General features: G+C 40.3%; 1 protein-coding gene across 3 annotated transcripts in view; it reads left to right on the plus strand.

The window, feature by feature from the left end:
- Nucleotides 1-13,329, plus strand: part of LOC122562579 (rabphilin-3A-like) — a 311,952-nt gene that overhangs the window by 291,779 nt on the left and 6,844 nt on the right. For all 3 annotated transcript variants that reach the window (XM_087999953.1, XM_043715536.2, XM_087999954.1), the window contains 2 exons: nt 1,520-1,601; nt 5,500-5,596. In XM_087999953.1, coding sequence (XP_087856079.1) covers nt 1,520-1,601; nt 5,500-5,596 — 179 coding nt within the window. The remainder of the gene's footprint in view (nt 1-1,519; nt 1,602-5,499; nt 5,597-13,329) is intronic.

Genomic DNA, 13,329 nt, shown 5'->3' on the forward strand with positions numbered 1-13,329 from the left:
ATCACTTCTCTAGCTTCCCACAGAGTTCTCTGGTACACCTGATCAGGTCCTGGGGATTTATCCACTTTTAACTGTTTCAAGACATCCAGCACTTCCTCCTCTGTAATCTGGACATTTTGCAAGATGTCACCATCTATTTCCCTACAGTCTATATCTTCCATATCCTTTTCCACAGTAAATACTGATGCAAAATATTCATTTAGTATCTCCCCCATTTTCTGTGGCTCCACACAAAGGCCACCTTGCTGATCTTTGAGGGGCCCTATTCTCTCCCAGTTACCCTTTTGTCCATAATATATTTGTAAAAACCCTTTGGATTCTCCTTAACTCTATTTGCCAACACTATCTCATGTCCCCATTTTGCCCTCCTGATTTCCCTCTTAAGTATATTCCTACTTTCTGTATACTCTTCTAAGGATTCACTCGATCTATCCTGTCTATACCTGACATATGCTTCCTTCTTTTTCTTAACCAAACCCTCAATTTCTTTAGTCATCCAGCATTCCCTATACCTAAAAGCCTTCCCTTTCACCCTGACAGGAATATACTTTCTCTGGATTCTTGTTATCTCATTTCTGAAGGCTTCCCATTTTCCAGCCGTCCCTTTACCTGCGAACATCTGCCTCCAATCAGCTTTCGAAAGTTTCGAAAGCCTCAGTGCAAGTCTCAGTCAAACATATAGTAAGATTCAATCCATAGCTTTTTCTTTTTGTGTAATTAACTTACTTTTTTTAAAGGACATCAACAGCCTCTTGTTAATTAGTTCAGTGACTGACTCATGCTAATGAAATTGCAGTATTAAAATCTATGGGCTATCAAACCAGGCTTCACTCTAGGATCTGACTTATGTTACCATCAACTGGGATCATAACACAATCGATGCTTTACTTACCAGCAAGATGCACAATCAATGAACAAATTTAAGAAAAACAAAATGGGTGGTTGAGAGAGGTGGTTAGGATCCATTCAATGTGGTGATTCACAACAGTATATTAGTACCTTTAGAGAAGTGATAGAGTTTACACCTTACAACTATAGGCCTTGAAATTCAAACGCGCTATTGCATTGAGTAAAATTAGACTGAAATACATTCATGTCCGTGATTTCTCGTGCAATAAATTCCTGGTTCCCTATAAGCTGATTGTATTGAAAATGTAGGTGCAGTCTCCTTGAGACACTGCACCACTATGGAATGGCATTGCAAACGTTTGGCTGAGGATTGATGTGTTGATTTGATGTATTTGCTGTTGCGTATATTTTATTACAAAATACAGTGAAAAGTGTTATATCATCACCATTCTCCAGCGCCATCTTAAAAAGCAGAAAAATAAAGAATAGGAAGAAAGCTAGTTAGACATTTCTAATATCACATCCGTGATGATTGTATGTCACAGGCTTGTTATATTTGACTTCAATAGAAGTAATTGACAGAAACTCTCCCCATCTAATGAAATTTTAGCTTTAATATACTTGGCATTAATTTAAAACCTCAGTGCTGGTTTCTTTTCATTTCTTTCAGCTGTCTCAAGCCTGACATGGGAAAAAAGGCCAAGCAAAAGACTCAGATCAAGAAGAAGACGCTGAACCCTGAATTTAATGAGGTGAGGCTCAGTAATCTTATCGGTAAACATCCACAAATAGTTTGTAGTTATACATAAATGCTACTAATATGAAATGAATGTTAAATTATTTTTCTTACTCATTGAAAGGATGTAGACATTGCTAGCTCAGCCTAAATGCCCAAAGGACAGTTAGGAGTCAACCACATTGCTGTGGGTTTGGAGTCACATATAGGCCAGACCAGGCAAGGACAGCAGTTTCCTTCGCTAAAGGACATTAGTGAATCAGATATGTTTTTCTGACTATCAGTAACAGTTTCATGATCATCATTAGACTCTTAACTCCAGATTTTTAAATTGAATTCAAATTCATCTACCATGGTAGGATTTGAACCCAGATCCTCAGAGCATTACAAAAACAGACATTGCTGGAGAAGCTCAGCAGGTCTGGCAGCATCTGTGAAGATAAAGCAGTTAACATTTTGAGTGCAGTGACTCTTTGTCCTGCTTTCTCTCCACAGATGCTGTCAGATCTGCTAAGTGTCTCTAGCAATGTCTGTTTTTGTTTCAGATCTCCAGCATCCTCAGTTCTCAGCTTTGTCCCAGAACATTACCTCGGTCTGGGATTAATGGTCGAGCAATAATACCATTAGACCATTGCCTCCCCACGTGGATTTGAGCATCCCCCAAATAATTGGACAAATCAATTTCATAAAAGCATGATGTCTGCATCTCATAGAAGTCACTGCTGTGATCTTAAGTTTGTATACTGTATTGTAGTCTGACAATAATATTGATCCCTATGACAAGCTTACAAACAAGAAGTAGTAAGTTGTTCTGCTCCACCATTTAACAACAACATGGCTGATTTGACTGATACCTCAAGTCCCCATTCCTGCCTACTCTTGATAAACATTTACCTTTTGCTTACCAAGAATCTGTCCATCTCTGCCTTAAAAGATACAGGAACTCTGTTTCAGCTGCTTTTCAGGAAGTAGGTTTCAATATTTGTAAGAAAAACTTCAGTTTCATCTGTTTAAAATGGGAAACCCTTTATTTTTAAACAGTGACCCTTTGTTCTAGTTTCTCCCATAAGAGAATACATCCTCTCCATATCTACTCTTGTCAAAACCCCTTAGAATTGTATTTGTTTCAATCAAGCGGCCTTTTACATGTCAAAACTTAGATTCAGTCCTAAACCTTTCCTCATAGGAATACCTGCCCATCACTAATCTTGATATTAGTCTAGTAAACCTTCTCTGAGCTACTCTCAACACACATTTACATCCTTCCTGAAAAAAAATACTCACCAGTGTTCTGCAAAAGTGGAGCATAAACATCTTACTTTTGTATTCAATTCCCTTACAATAAATGATAACACTCTATTATCTTTCCTAATTACTTGCAGTACGTTGTATGATTCATGCATGAAGACATCTAGATATCTCTGTAACCTAGAACTCTGCATTCAAAAGTATTCCAATAGAATATTATTGGTTTATGAATTAGTTCTGTATGAGGTGCAATATGAATTCACATCTCACATTCTCAGCCAAGTAGCAATGGAGGATTACAGAGCGTCCATTCAGCACTTTGTCCAGATGGAACATAGATAATTTCAGAGACAGAGATTCCAACTTAACTTGGGGCAGGACAGTGTGAGTGGGGCGCACAAGATGGTACTAGCTTGAGGCCTGAACAATTTTAAATCTTGAATCTCATTACTTGTCACAATGCTTACTCCTGATTGAGGGGTATTATGTGGACACAGGCAGGCAAAAGTGAAAAACTGTGGGGTTTCAGACTGTACTAGCAGCACAGGGATATGATCTGCAGTAAAGACAGTGGGTGATGAATGAGATCATTTCCAATTTTAGCGAGGGAGGGAGGAAACTTGGGGTAGAGGAAAGTATAAGGATTCCTTGTGGGGCCAAAAGAAGCTGGATCACATTCTATAGGGAAATGTTGAATGAAATAACTCACCTTGGCTTCTCTTGGCCTTGTTTCTGCTGGCTGCAAAACTTTGCTGGTGACGTTGGAACTCTGCCAGATTTAAGCATTTTATTATTAAATGCATGATGAGCCTGAATTTTATCACTGAATATTGGAATTTAAAACTTTATTTGGTCTGTTGGTCTATGGCCAGCAGATGTTCACAAAAAGCAGCAGGGGCTGGATAAACAGTGTTTAGCACCAACTGCTACTTTAGATCCCTTAGCTTACACTCTTTATACAGGAGGTGTTACAACTGGTGTTAAACAGGCATGCTACTCAGGCATGCTCAGTGGCCTATATTAGATTAAAATCTGTTCATGTTATACATTATCCAAGTAACATATATCACTCTACCTTTGTTATCACTGGGTCAGTGTTCATGGACTGCCTTATAACTTATTATGGTGACACCATCAGAACTGAAACAGTGCAGGGAAAAAAGCTAGCCCTCACCTTCTTAATATACCCAAGAAATTGAAATAATTGTCCACATTTTGAGATTATATCTCTGCAAAAGATACAAGTTTTGTCATCTGATTAGTCACACCTATCAACTCTTGCAAATGAATACCTGACTAAAACAGTCAAAGCAAGATGTGAATAGGAGTTAGTTGAAAGAAACGGGACATATCTTAACCTAATGAAATTGTATAGATGGGTGCGACTCCCACACCAGTTAAGGTTACCAAGAAGGACTCTCCCTCTCAAGCTGTCTCCTCACCTTAGGTGTAGAGACCCTCAGGTTAAACCACCACCATCTCTTGCTAATGAGAGAGCAATCCTCTAGTAGTACTATGGCAACTTTACATTTAAAAAAAATATCCTTTACCTACCACGGAGGAATTAAAGCAGAGATAAAGTCAAGTAATTAACAGTAAGGTTGAGTGTCTTGGGCTACAAAAAGATGCAAACAGGATGGTCAAATGGGCAGATAAGTGGCAGATGGTATTTAACCCTGAAAAGTGCAAGGTGATACACTTTGGAAGGAGTAATTTGACAAGGAAGTATTCCATGAATGGCATGACACTAGGAAGTCCTGTGGAATAAAGGGACCTTGGAATGTTTGACCACAGAACTCTGAAAGCGGAAGGGCATGTTAGTATGGAGGTGAAAAAGGCATATGGGACACTCGCCTTTATCAATCAAGGCACAGATTATAAAAGGAGGGAAGTCATGTTGGAGTTGTATCGAACTTTGGTGAGACCACAGCTGGAGTACTGTATGCAGTTCTGGTCACCCCATTACAGAAAGGATGTGATTGCACTGGAGGCGGTGCAGAGGACATTCATCCGGATGCTGCCTAGAATGGAAAATTTAAGTTATGAGGAAACGTTGGATAGGTTTGGGTTGTTTTTATTGGAAAAGAGAAGACTGAAGAGAGATCTGGTTGAGGTGGACAAGATTACGAGGAGCATGGACAGAGTGGGTAATTGAAGGATCAGTCATGAAGGGATACAGGTTCAAAGTGACAGGCAAGTGGTTAAGGGGGGAATATGAGAAGAATATTTTACCCAGAGGTGGTAACGGTCTGGAATGCGCTGTCTGGGAGGATGGTAGAGGTGAATTGTCTCACATCCTTTAAAAAGTACTTGGATGAGCACTTGGTACATCATTACACTCAAGGTATCGGCCAAGTGCTAGTGAATGGGATTAGTTTGAAGGTCAGGTGTTTCTCGTGTGCCAGTGCAGGATCAATGGGTTGAATGGCCTCATCTGCACTGTATGATTCTATGATTTTAAGTCAGCTATCCCAAAGGATCCTATGTAAGACCCCATTCAATAGATTTTAAAATCCATTGATGCTCAAATTCTCCTTTCCCTTCTATCTCCTGACTTCAATTCCATTCTAAATGTTCATAGAATTGACAGCAACTGTTTAGTTTCTTCTTATATAAGTCAGAAGCATGAAAGCATGTAGTTACCAATTCACTTCCTTTTTCTGCAGGAATTCTTCTATGATATTAAACATAATGACCTGGCGAAGAAAACTCTGGAACTTTCAGTGTGGGACTACGACATTGGCAAAGCCAATGATTATATTGGTGAGTTCTGAATTAGAAATGCTTTCAGTTAAAGGAACACGCCCTAGGGAACAGGAAACAACCATGACTATTTATTATAAATATTCCTTTGTTCTTCCTGATTTCCATTTAGGACCCGTTTTTCCCACATTAACATGTACACAATTTACTGGCAATACAATGAGTCACGTAGAAAGAAATTATTTTGTCACAACTACTTATGTGGCCCATTGCATTCTGGCAGCTATGCCAGCCATTTTTTTTTTGGTTGGTTAGGTATTTGGTACATTCAAAAAATACCATCACCATGTTAAGAATGTTCAAAGCAGGCTGCAGAAAAAAAACCTATGCACCAGAATGGTTGCTGTTTCTCGTTAATAGGCGTACACTTCCTCCTTTCAGGGAGATATTCCGATTTATTTATGTTCAAAGAGCTTAGGTGAAGACTGACGGGTTAAGATTTAAGAACACTAACTATTCAGACTGCAGCTGAAGTTCAGCTCATGAAAACAAGGTCTTGATTAGGCCATTGTTTCCGGTTCAGTTTGCAACCTAATCATTGCAGCTTCAATCCAACAATGATCGGAGGTTGAGTGGAAAGAATTATAATTTTCAGTGAGATGTTCATTGCTTTAGGTCCATTTAACATCCAATCCCCATCCTCAACAGATAAGAGTGGTTTGTGCAAACAGTTAGTGGTCATTAGAAGCAGAAACTTGTCATGAATACCACAATAAACAGCCCCACTCAATAGAAAATGGTGTGTGACCATACTGTGACAGGACGATAGTAGAGACAACTCTCTTGTCTTACTAATCGTAAGACAAGAGAGTCGTTTCTACTATCCTCCTGTCACAGTATGGTCACACACCATTTTCTATTGAGTGGTGATGCCACCAGTTAGAGAAGCAGAGCTTCAAGGATAGCTACTTACCTATGGTGATAGACAAAGACTCTAAATATGAATGTATTATAATAGCAACATGCAAAATGCTGCTTCCATTAAATCCCCACCCCAAGACATAAATAATTCCATATGCATTTTCTTCAAGTAGGGCAAGAGGCTATATTGTATAATCCTTTTATTGCATCAGTAGTGGTCAAATAAATAAATGCAATTAATTTTTCCTCCAATTTATTGAACCCACTAGAGTGGGCAAGATGATTGGTGGTCCAGGAGAATTAGGGATGTGTCCGATGTGGGAATCCCACTGTCTGCTAGTGGATTGCCAGTTGGGCTTATTAATGAGTCACTTGATGTAAACTTATATTGAGTCCATCAGAGTTCAGTAGTGGCTCAAGATTTAAACAAAATTCTCCTGAGGGTCACCCAGCATACTCCATTGGGTTTGTCTACAATCTGTGGTAATGAGAGGGTCCTTGCTATCAGGTCCTCAGTGGCCAATCAAAGTACGCAACATCAGGGAGAGGTGCTGGTGGAAAGCAAATAGTTGATGTTGGCATATTTGCTCAACCCTACAAATCCTATCCCACTCTACTCAGGTTGGCACAGCAGCAAGGTGGTAGCACCACTGCCTCACAACACCAAGGATTCAGGTTCGATTCCAGCCTCGAGTGACTGTCTTTGTGGAGCTTGCACATTCTCCCCATGTCTGTATGGGTTTCCTCCCATGGTTCAAAGATGTACAGGTTTGGTGGATTGGCCATTTGAAATTGCTCCTTTGTCTTCAGAGATGTGCAGGCTAGGTGGATTAGCCATGGTTAATAGGGTGGGAGAGTGGGTTTGGGTCGGGTGCTATTTGGAAGGTCAATGCAGACTCAATGGGCCAAATACCATTATCTGCATTGCATGGATTCTATGATTCACTCACCTATGTCTGGTCATCTCCTTGGTCAGCTATTCTTGGGGCTGAATTTCTGTCCAACTGGGACTTGACCTTGTGGGCGGCCCAGCACCTCCCATAAAATGTCCTAATAGGCTTAAATTGCATTGGGTCTTTCCATAGACTGAATGTGGGGCTCCGTTTGATTTTCAAATTGATGGCTGTATTTAATCCCGTGGGTGGCCAAGCACTGACCAGACAATTATCCAGGTCGAATCTGGGTCCTTGGTGCTGTGAGGCAGTGGTGCTACCACCTTGCTGTTTGGAGTTATTTATGTCTTGGGGTGAGGATTTTATGGAAGCAGCATTTTGCATGTTGCTATAATATTACACGGGAGTCCGATCAATTCTCAAACTGATGGCTAGAGGGGAGGAGATGTATTAAGGACTAAATCCTGGCCATAGCCTTAATTTGATCCTTTATTTTCTAACAGTCTATAGATTGTTCAATAGAGGCCAAAACACTTACAGGCCTCTAGGCAGACAGACACACTATGCGAGATGATTCATTATGACATCCCAAGTGTTAATGTGAATGTGAACCCAAGAAATAAGGCGAGTCCAATAAACTTCCAGATGGCTAATCTGTTTACCATCTAGCATGCAATTAACTATCCTGAACTCATTGTCAATTCTACACAGCCCAGTCTAACATGCAAACCAACCTTCCTTACACTGAACTAGTCTGTATTTCCTGCTGCCTTGGGAAAGCAACCAATGTAATCAAAGACCTTTCCCATCCCAGTTATACTGTCTTCCACCCTCTTATATTGAGTAAAAAATACAAAGGTTTGAAAACATGCACCAATAGATTCAAGAACAGCTTCTTCCCCACTGTTAGCAGAATTTTGAACGGACTTCTCAAGTATTAAAGTTGAACTCTCTCTGCGCTTTCTCTGTAGCTGTAACACTATATTCTGCATCCTGTTCTAGTACCCTGATGTACTTATGAATGGTATGATCTGCCTGAATAGCATGCAAAACAATACTTTTCACTGTATCTCGGTACATGGGACAGTAATGAATCAAGTCAAATAGTGATCTATTTTGTATCCATTCATTGTCTATACTGTATTTGAAGCATCTTGGAATTAATAATTTTAATCACTTCATTATCTCTATGTTAGAAAATAACAACAAGGAGCAGAATGGCCATTCAGTTTCTCAATTCTGCCTCACCATTCAGTTAGAACATGACTGATCTGACCCTGGCCTCAACTCCTCCTTCATGCCAGCTTTTCATTGCTCTCAACTTCCTGATACTTCAAATATGTATCCATCTCCTTTGTAAATGCTTTGTGATCTAGCCTCCACAATTCTCTGGATATAGAATTCCAAACATTCATTACCCTCTGGGAGAAGCTATCCCTTTGCATCTCAGTTTCAAATGGGGAGTCCCCTTATTCTGTTATATGATTTACCAGGACACTGGTCCCAGTATGGTTCAAATGAAGCCTGTCCCAACACAACTGCTGTCTCTTTCCCCAGTACCCCATGAATCAGAACGCATTTCTCCCACAGCAATGTCGGGGCCATGCATTTCTGTCTCTAATCTCATTTACCCGATGCCAATTTGCACATGGTTCAGTTACTAATTCAGAGATGATTACTTTAGTGGTTTTGCTTTCTAATTTAGCTGAGTTGCTTCTCATCCCTTGGTAGAATCTCTTTTAGTGATTTACTTACATCATTGGTACCTATGTGGGCAAACGACAACTGTATCTTTACCCTCTGACTCCAAGTTCCTCTCTCGCACAGAAAAGATGTCCTTAACCTTGGCATGAGGCAGACAATAGGATTCAGGATTCTGTCTTTGCTGCAGAGAACCTACCATACATAGCCACAACACATCAGTAAAATGAAAGCTAAAATGTTAACCATCTGGGAATATACCAAATCCTAACCAAAGTACATATGTAAATACAAATCAGGTCTTTTATGACAGGACAGCTCAAGTCACATATGCTTCACTTAGGTTCTTAGGCCAAGAAATTTAACTGAGATGCACAGACTGCTGTGAAATTGACAGTGACAGTGGCCCAGTGGGTTAGCACTACTGCCTCACAGTAGCAGGGTCCCAGGTTCAACTCCAGCCTCGGGCAACTGTGTGTGTGTGGAGTTTGCACATTCTCCCCGTGTCTGCGTGGGTTTCCTCCGGGTGCTCTGGTTTCCTCCCACATCCCAAAGATGTGCAGGTTAGGTGAATTGGCCATGCTAAATTGCCCACAGTGCTAGGTGCATTAGTCAGAGGGAAATGGGTCTGGGTGGGTTACTCTTCAGAGGGTCAGTGTGGACCTGTTGAGCTGAAGGGCCTGTTTCCACACTGTAGAGAATCTAATCTAATCATCCCGAGATAGGATGCTGTCAGCTTGACTCTCTAACCTTGCAATTACTTCCCACTTTTGTCTGCTATTCCTCAGATAAGTGAGCCAGAACCCCATTTTTGAAGAACTTGCATCTAACACTGGTAAATCTAAGAATCCTATCTGGATGAAGTTGATCTCTGGTCACTCCTCATAGGGAAATTCATGTTTTTATATCTTTAGAGAAAAGCAAACAAATAGTTGAATTGGACAAATAGTTTTCCACTGTATAAATCTGCAGAGCTGTATAGGTGAGGGTGAATGGAGACCATGGCAAAAGAATGATTGAGTGGTGATATATATGAAACTTAATTTCCATTTACCTTTATCTTGTCAGTACTGGCACCCAATAAAAAGAAAAAGTAATAAAATCACATCGTGGATTGGTAGAACTGCCAGGCTTGGAGATATTAAGATATCTCGATTTAGATGAATCTCAGGTATATTCTGCATGTCATTTGATAGTTCCTCCTCTTTATGCCACATATTTATAACTCATCCATTATCTGCACTTTATGCCTTCATCACTGAGCTGACTGGTATATGGAATATAAATGGAACGCAAAACTAAAGGGTGAAAACCACAGAATAAAATATCAAAAGGTAGAAGTAAAAACCACGAAAGATGGAAAGTCAAAATGGATAGCAAGTTTTACTATCAGAAAGTGTGGAACTTAATCAGATGTTGTGTGGTTAGGCTGGAGTAGAGAATTGTAGAGAATTGCCAAATTCAACATAAGGAGCCATCCAAGGAAACAAAAAATAGAAAAAAAAGTGTTGAAAGTTCAGATTTACTCACTATTCTCATTGTCAGGTAGCACAGAGTCATAGAGATGTACAGCTCGGAAACAGACCCTTTGGTCCAACCCATCCATGCCAACCAGATACCCCAACCTAATCTAGTCCCATTTGCCAGCACTTGGCCCATATCTCTCTAAACTCTTCCTATTCATATACCCATCCAGATGCTTTTTAAATGCTGTAATTGTACAAGCTTCCACCACTTCCTCTGGCAGCTCATTCCATACACGTACCACCCTCTGTGTGAAAACGTTGCCCCTTAGGTCCCTTTTATATCTTTCCCCACTCACCCTAAACCCATGCCCTCTAGTTCTGAACTCTCCCACCCCAGCAAAAAGACCTTGTCTATTTATCCCATCCACGCCCCCCCATGATTTTATAAACCTCGATAAGGTCACCCCTCAGCCTCCGACGCTCCAGGGAAAACAGTCCCAGCCTACTCAGTCTCTCCCTATAGTTCAAATCCTCCAACCCTGACAATATCGTTGTAAATTTTTTCTGAATCCTTTCAAGTTTCACAACATCTTTCTGATAGGAAGGAGACCAGAATTCCACACAATATTCCAAAAGTGGCCTAACCAATGTCCTGTACAGCCACAACATGACCTCCCAACTCCTATACTCAATGCTCTGACCAATCAAGGAAAGCATACTAAATGCCTTCTTCACTATCCTATCTACCTGCGACTTACTTTCAAAGAACTATGAACCTGTACTCCAAGGTCTCTTTGTTCAGCAACACTACCATTAAGTGTATAAGTCCTGCTCTGATTTGCTTTTCCAAAATGCAGCACCTTGCATTTATCTAAATTAAACTCTATCTGCTACTCCTCAGCCCATTGGCCCATCTGAGCAAGATCCGTTATACTTCGCTGGCGACTACACCTCTAATTTTGGTGTCATCTGCAAACTTACTAACTATACCTCCGATGTTCACACCCAAATCATTTATATAAATGACAAAAAGCAGTGTACCTAGCATTGATCCTTGCGACACACCACTGGTCGCAGGCCTCCAGTCTGAAAAGCAACCCTCCACCATCATCCTCTGTCTTCTACCTTCGAGCCAGTTCTGTATCCAAATTTATGTTATTACATTTACACAGATATATAAAAAGAAGACATTTGTTTGTACATTAGGCCATGTTCTTTGTCGGCTAAAATATTATGTCCACACACTGAACAGTTTTCCCTAAGGAAAGGGATATGCTTTCGAGGGTGGTTTTCTTGCATTTCAGTCCTGATGAGTGTAAGATGAAAAGCTTTCACTACAAGTCTCATTTTATTAATGTTTATGTTCTGCAATACCTAGCAATTATTAGATTTTTAAATTCTGGAATAAAATGTAAAGTTCATGCACTACATAAAAGTTTATATCAAATGAAACAGGACGTGAGAGGAAATATTTAAAAGACAAAGACAAGAAGAGGATAAATATCTAATATTTTGCCGTAATTGATGAGGAGTGAACAAAATAGGAATGTTACATTTTGGGAAAAATCACCAAGAAGTGTGGAGAAAAATTAATAACTAGTCCTGGCCCCATCTCCCTTAGTAATAGTTTTCTACCTCTGGTATTGAGACAGATGGAAGATCAGCAATTTATATCCACAGAATCTGTACCCATGAAAAAAAATGACATCAACACCAATGTTTCCAACAAAGTCATTCATTCAGATTGTTAAAGTCAAGCTAATTATTTATCTTATCAGGCACTATTATTCAGCCTTTAAAATTCTGACAAGCAATTCAAGACACGTAAGATTCAACAGTACATCCATTTCCGTTTTCATGTAATGTAGTGAGGTTTAAATTGAACAAGGTAAAAACTATGACTGCAGATGCTGGAAACCAGATTCTGGATTAGAGTGGTGCTGGAAAAGCACAGTAGTTCAGGCAGCATCCGAGGAGCGGGAAAATCGACATTTCGGGCAAAAGCCCTTCATCAGGAATACAGGCAGGGTGCCTGAAGGGTGGAGAGATAAAAGAGAGGAGGGTGGGGGTGGGGAGAAAGTAGCATAGAGTACAATGTACTCTTTGCTACCTTCCCCCACCCTCCTCCTTGACCTATCACCTTCATCCTCTCCCCCACTCACCTATTGTACTCTATGCTACTTTCTCCCCACCCCCACCCTCCTCTCATTTATCACTCCACCCTTCAGGCACTCTGCCTATATTCCTGATGAAGGGCTTTTGCCCGAAACATCGATTTTCCTGCTCCTCGGATGCTGCCTGAACTGCTGTGCTTTTCCAGCACCACTCTAATCCAGAATCCCTTAAATTGAACAAGTAGCATTGTTTAAATCATGGAAACTGATCAAGTGGATTAGTCTCAGCTTTTCATAATGTTAATCCTATTATAGCTACTAAAGGTCTGTTTTAATTACAAGAATCAAATACTTCACTAAAAAGAATTATTGTTCCTTCTAATAACTTCTTCAAGTGCATACTCATTAATTGAACAAGGAAGACAGCTTGGGTGATTGTACTCCAAATATGCTTATTTCCAGTGTGGAAACTCAGATGAAAAGGGAATGGAACCCCATGATGCTGGGTCACCAATCTCTGCTTCATGCACCCTTTCTGAGAGTTTCTCTGGCGAGTTTTTGCCTGGAGAAACATGAAAATCAGGTGTACTGAGTGATATCATCAGCATCTTATGGATCACTACCTGGAGTAATAGCATGAGAACTGTATTGTTTAACCCCTTTAGATTGAAGAATCTGAGAAGTTGGCAGGCTGAAAA

The sequence above is a fragment of the Chiloscyllium plagiosum genome, unplaced genomic scaffold (assembly GCF_037043375.1).
Source record: "Chiloscyllium plagiosum isolate Xiang-an unplaced genomic scaffold, Cpla_swu_hap1 HiC_scaffold_24, whole genome shotgun sequence".
Lineage (NCBI taxonomy): Eukaryota > Metazoa > Chordata > Chondrichthyes > Orectolobiformes > Hemiscylliidae > Chiloscyllium > Chiloscyllium plagiosum.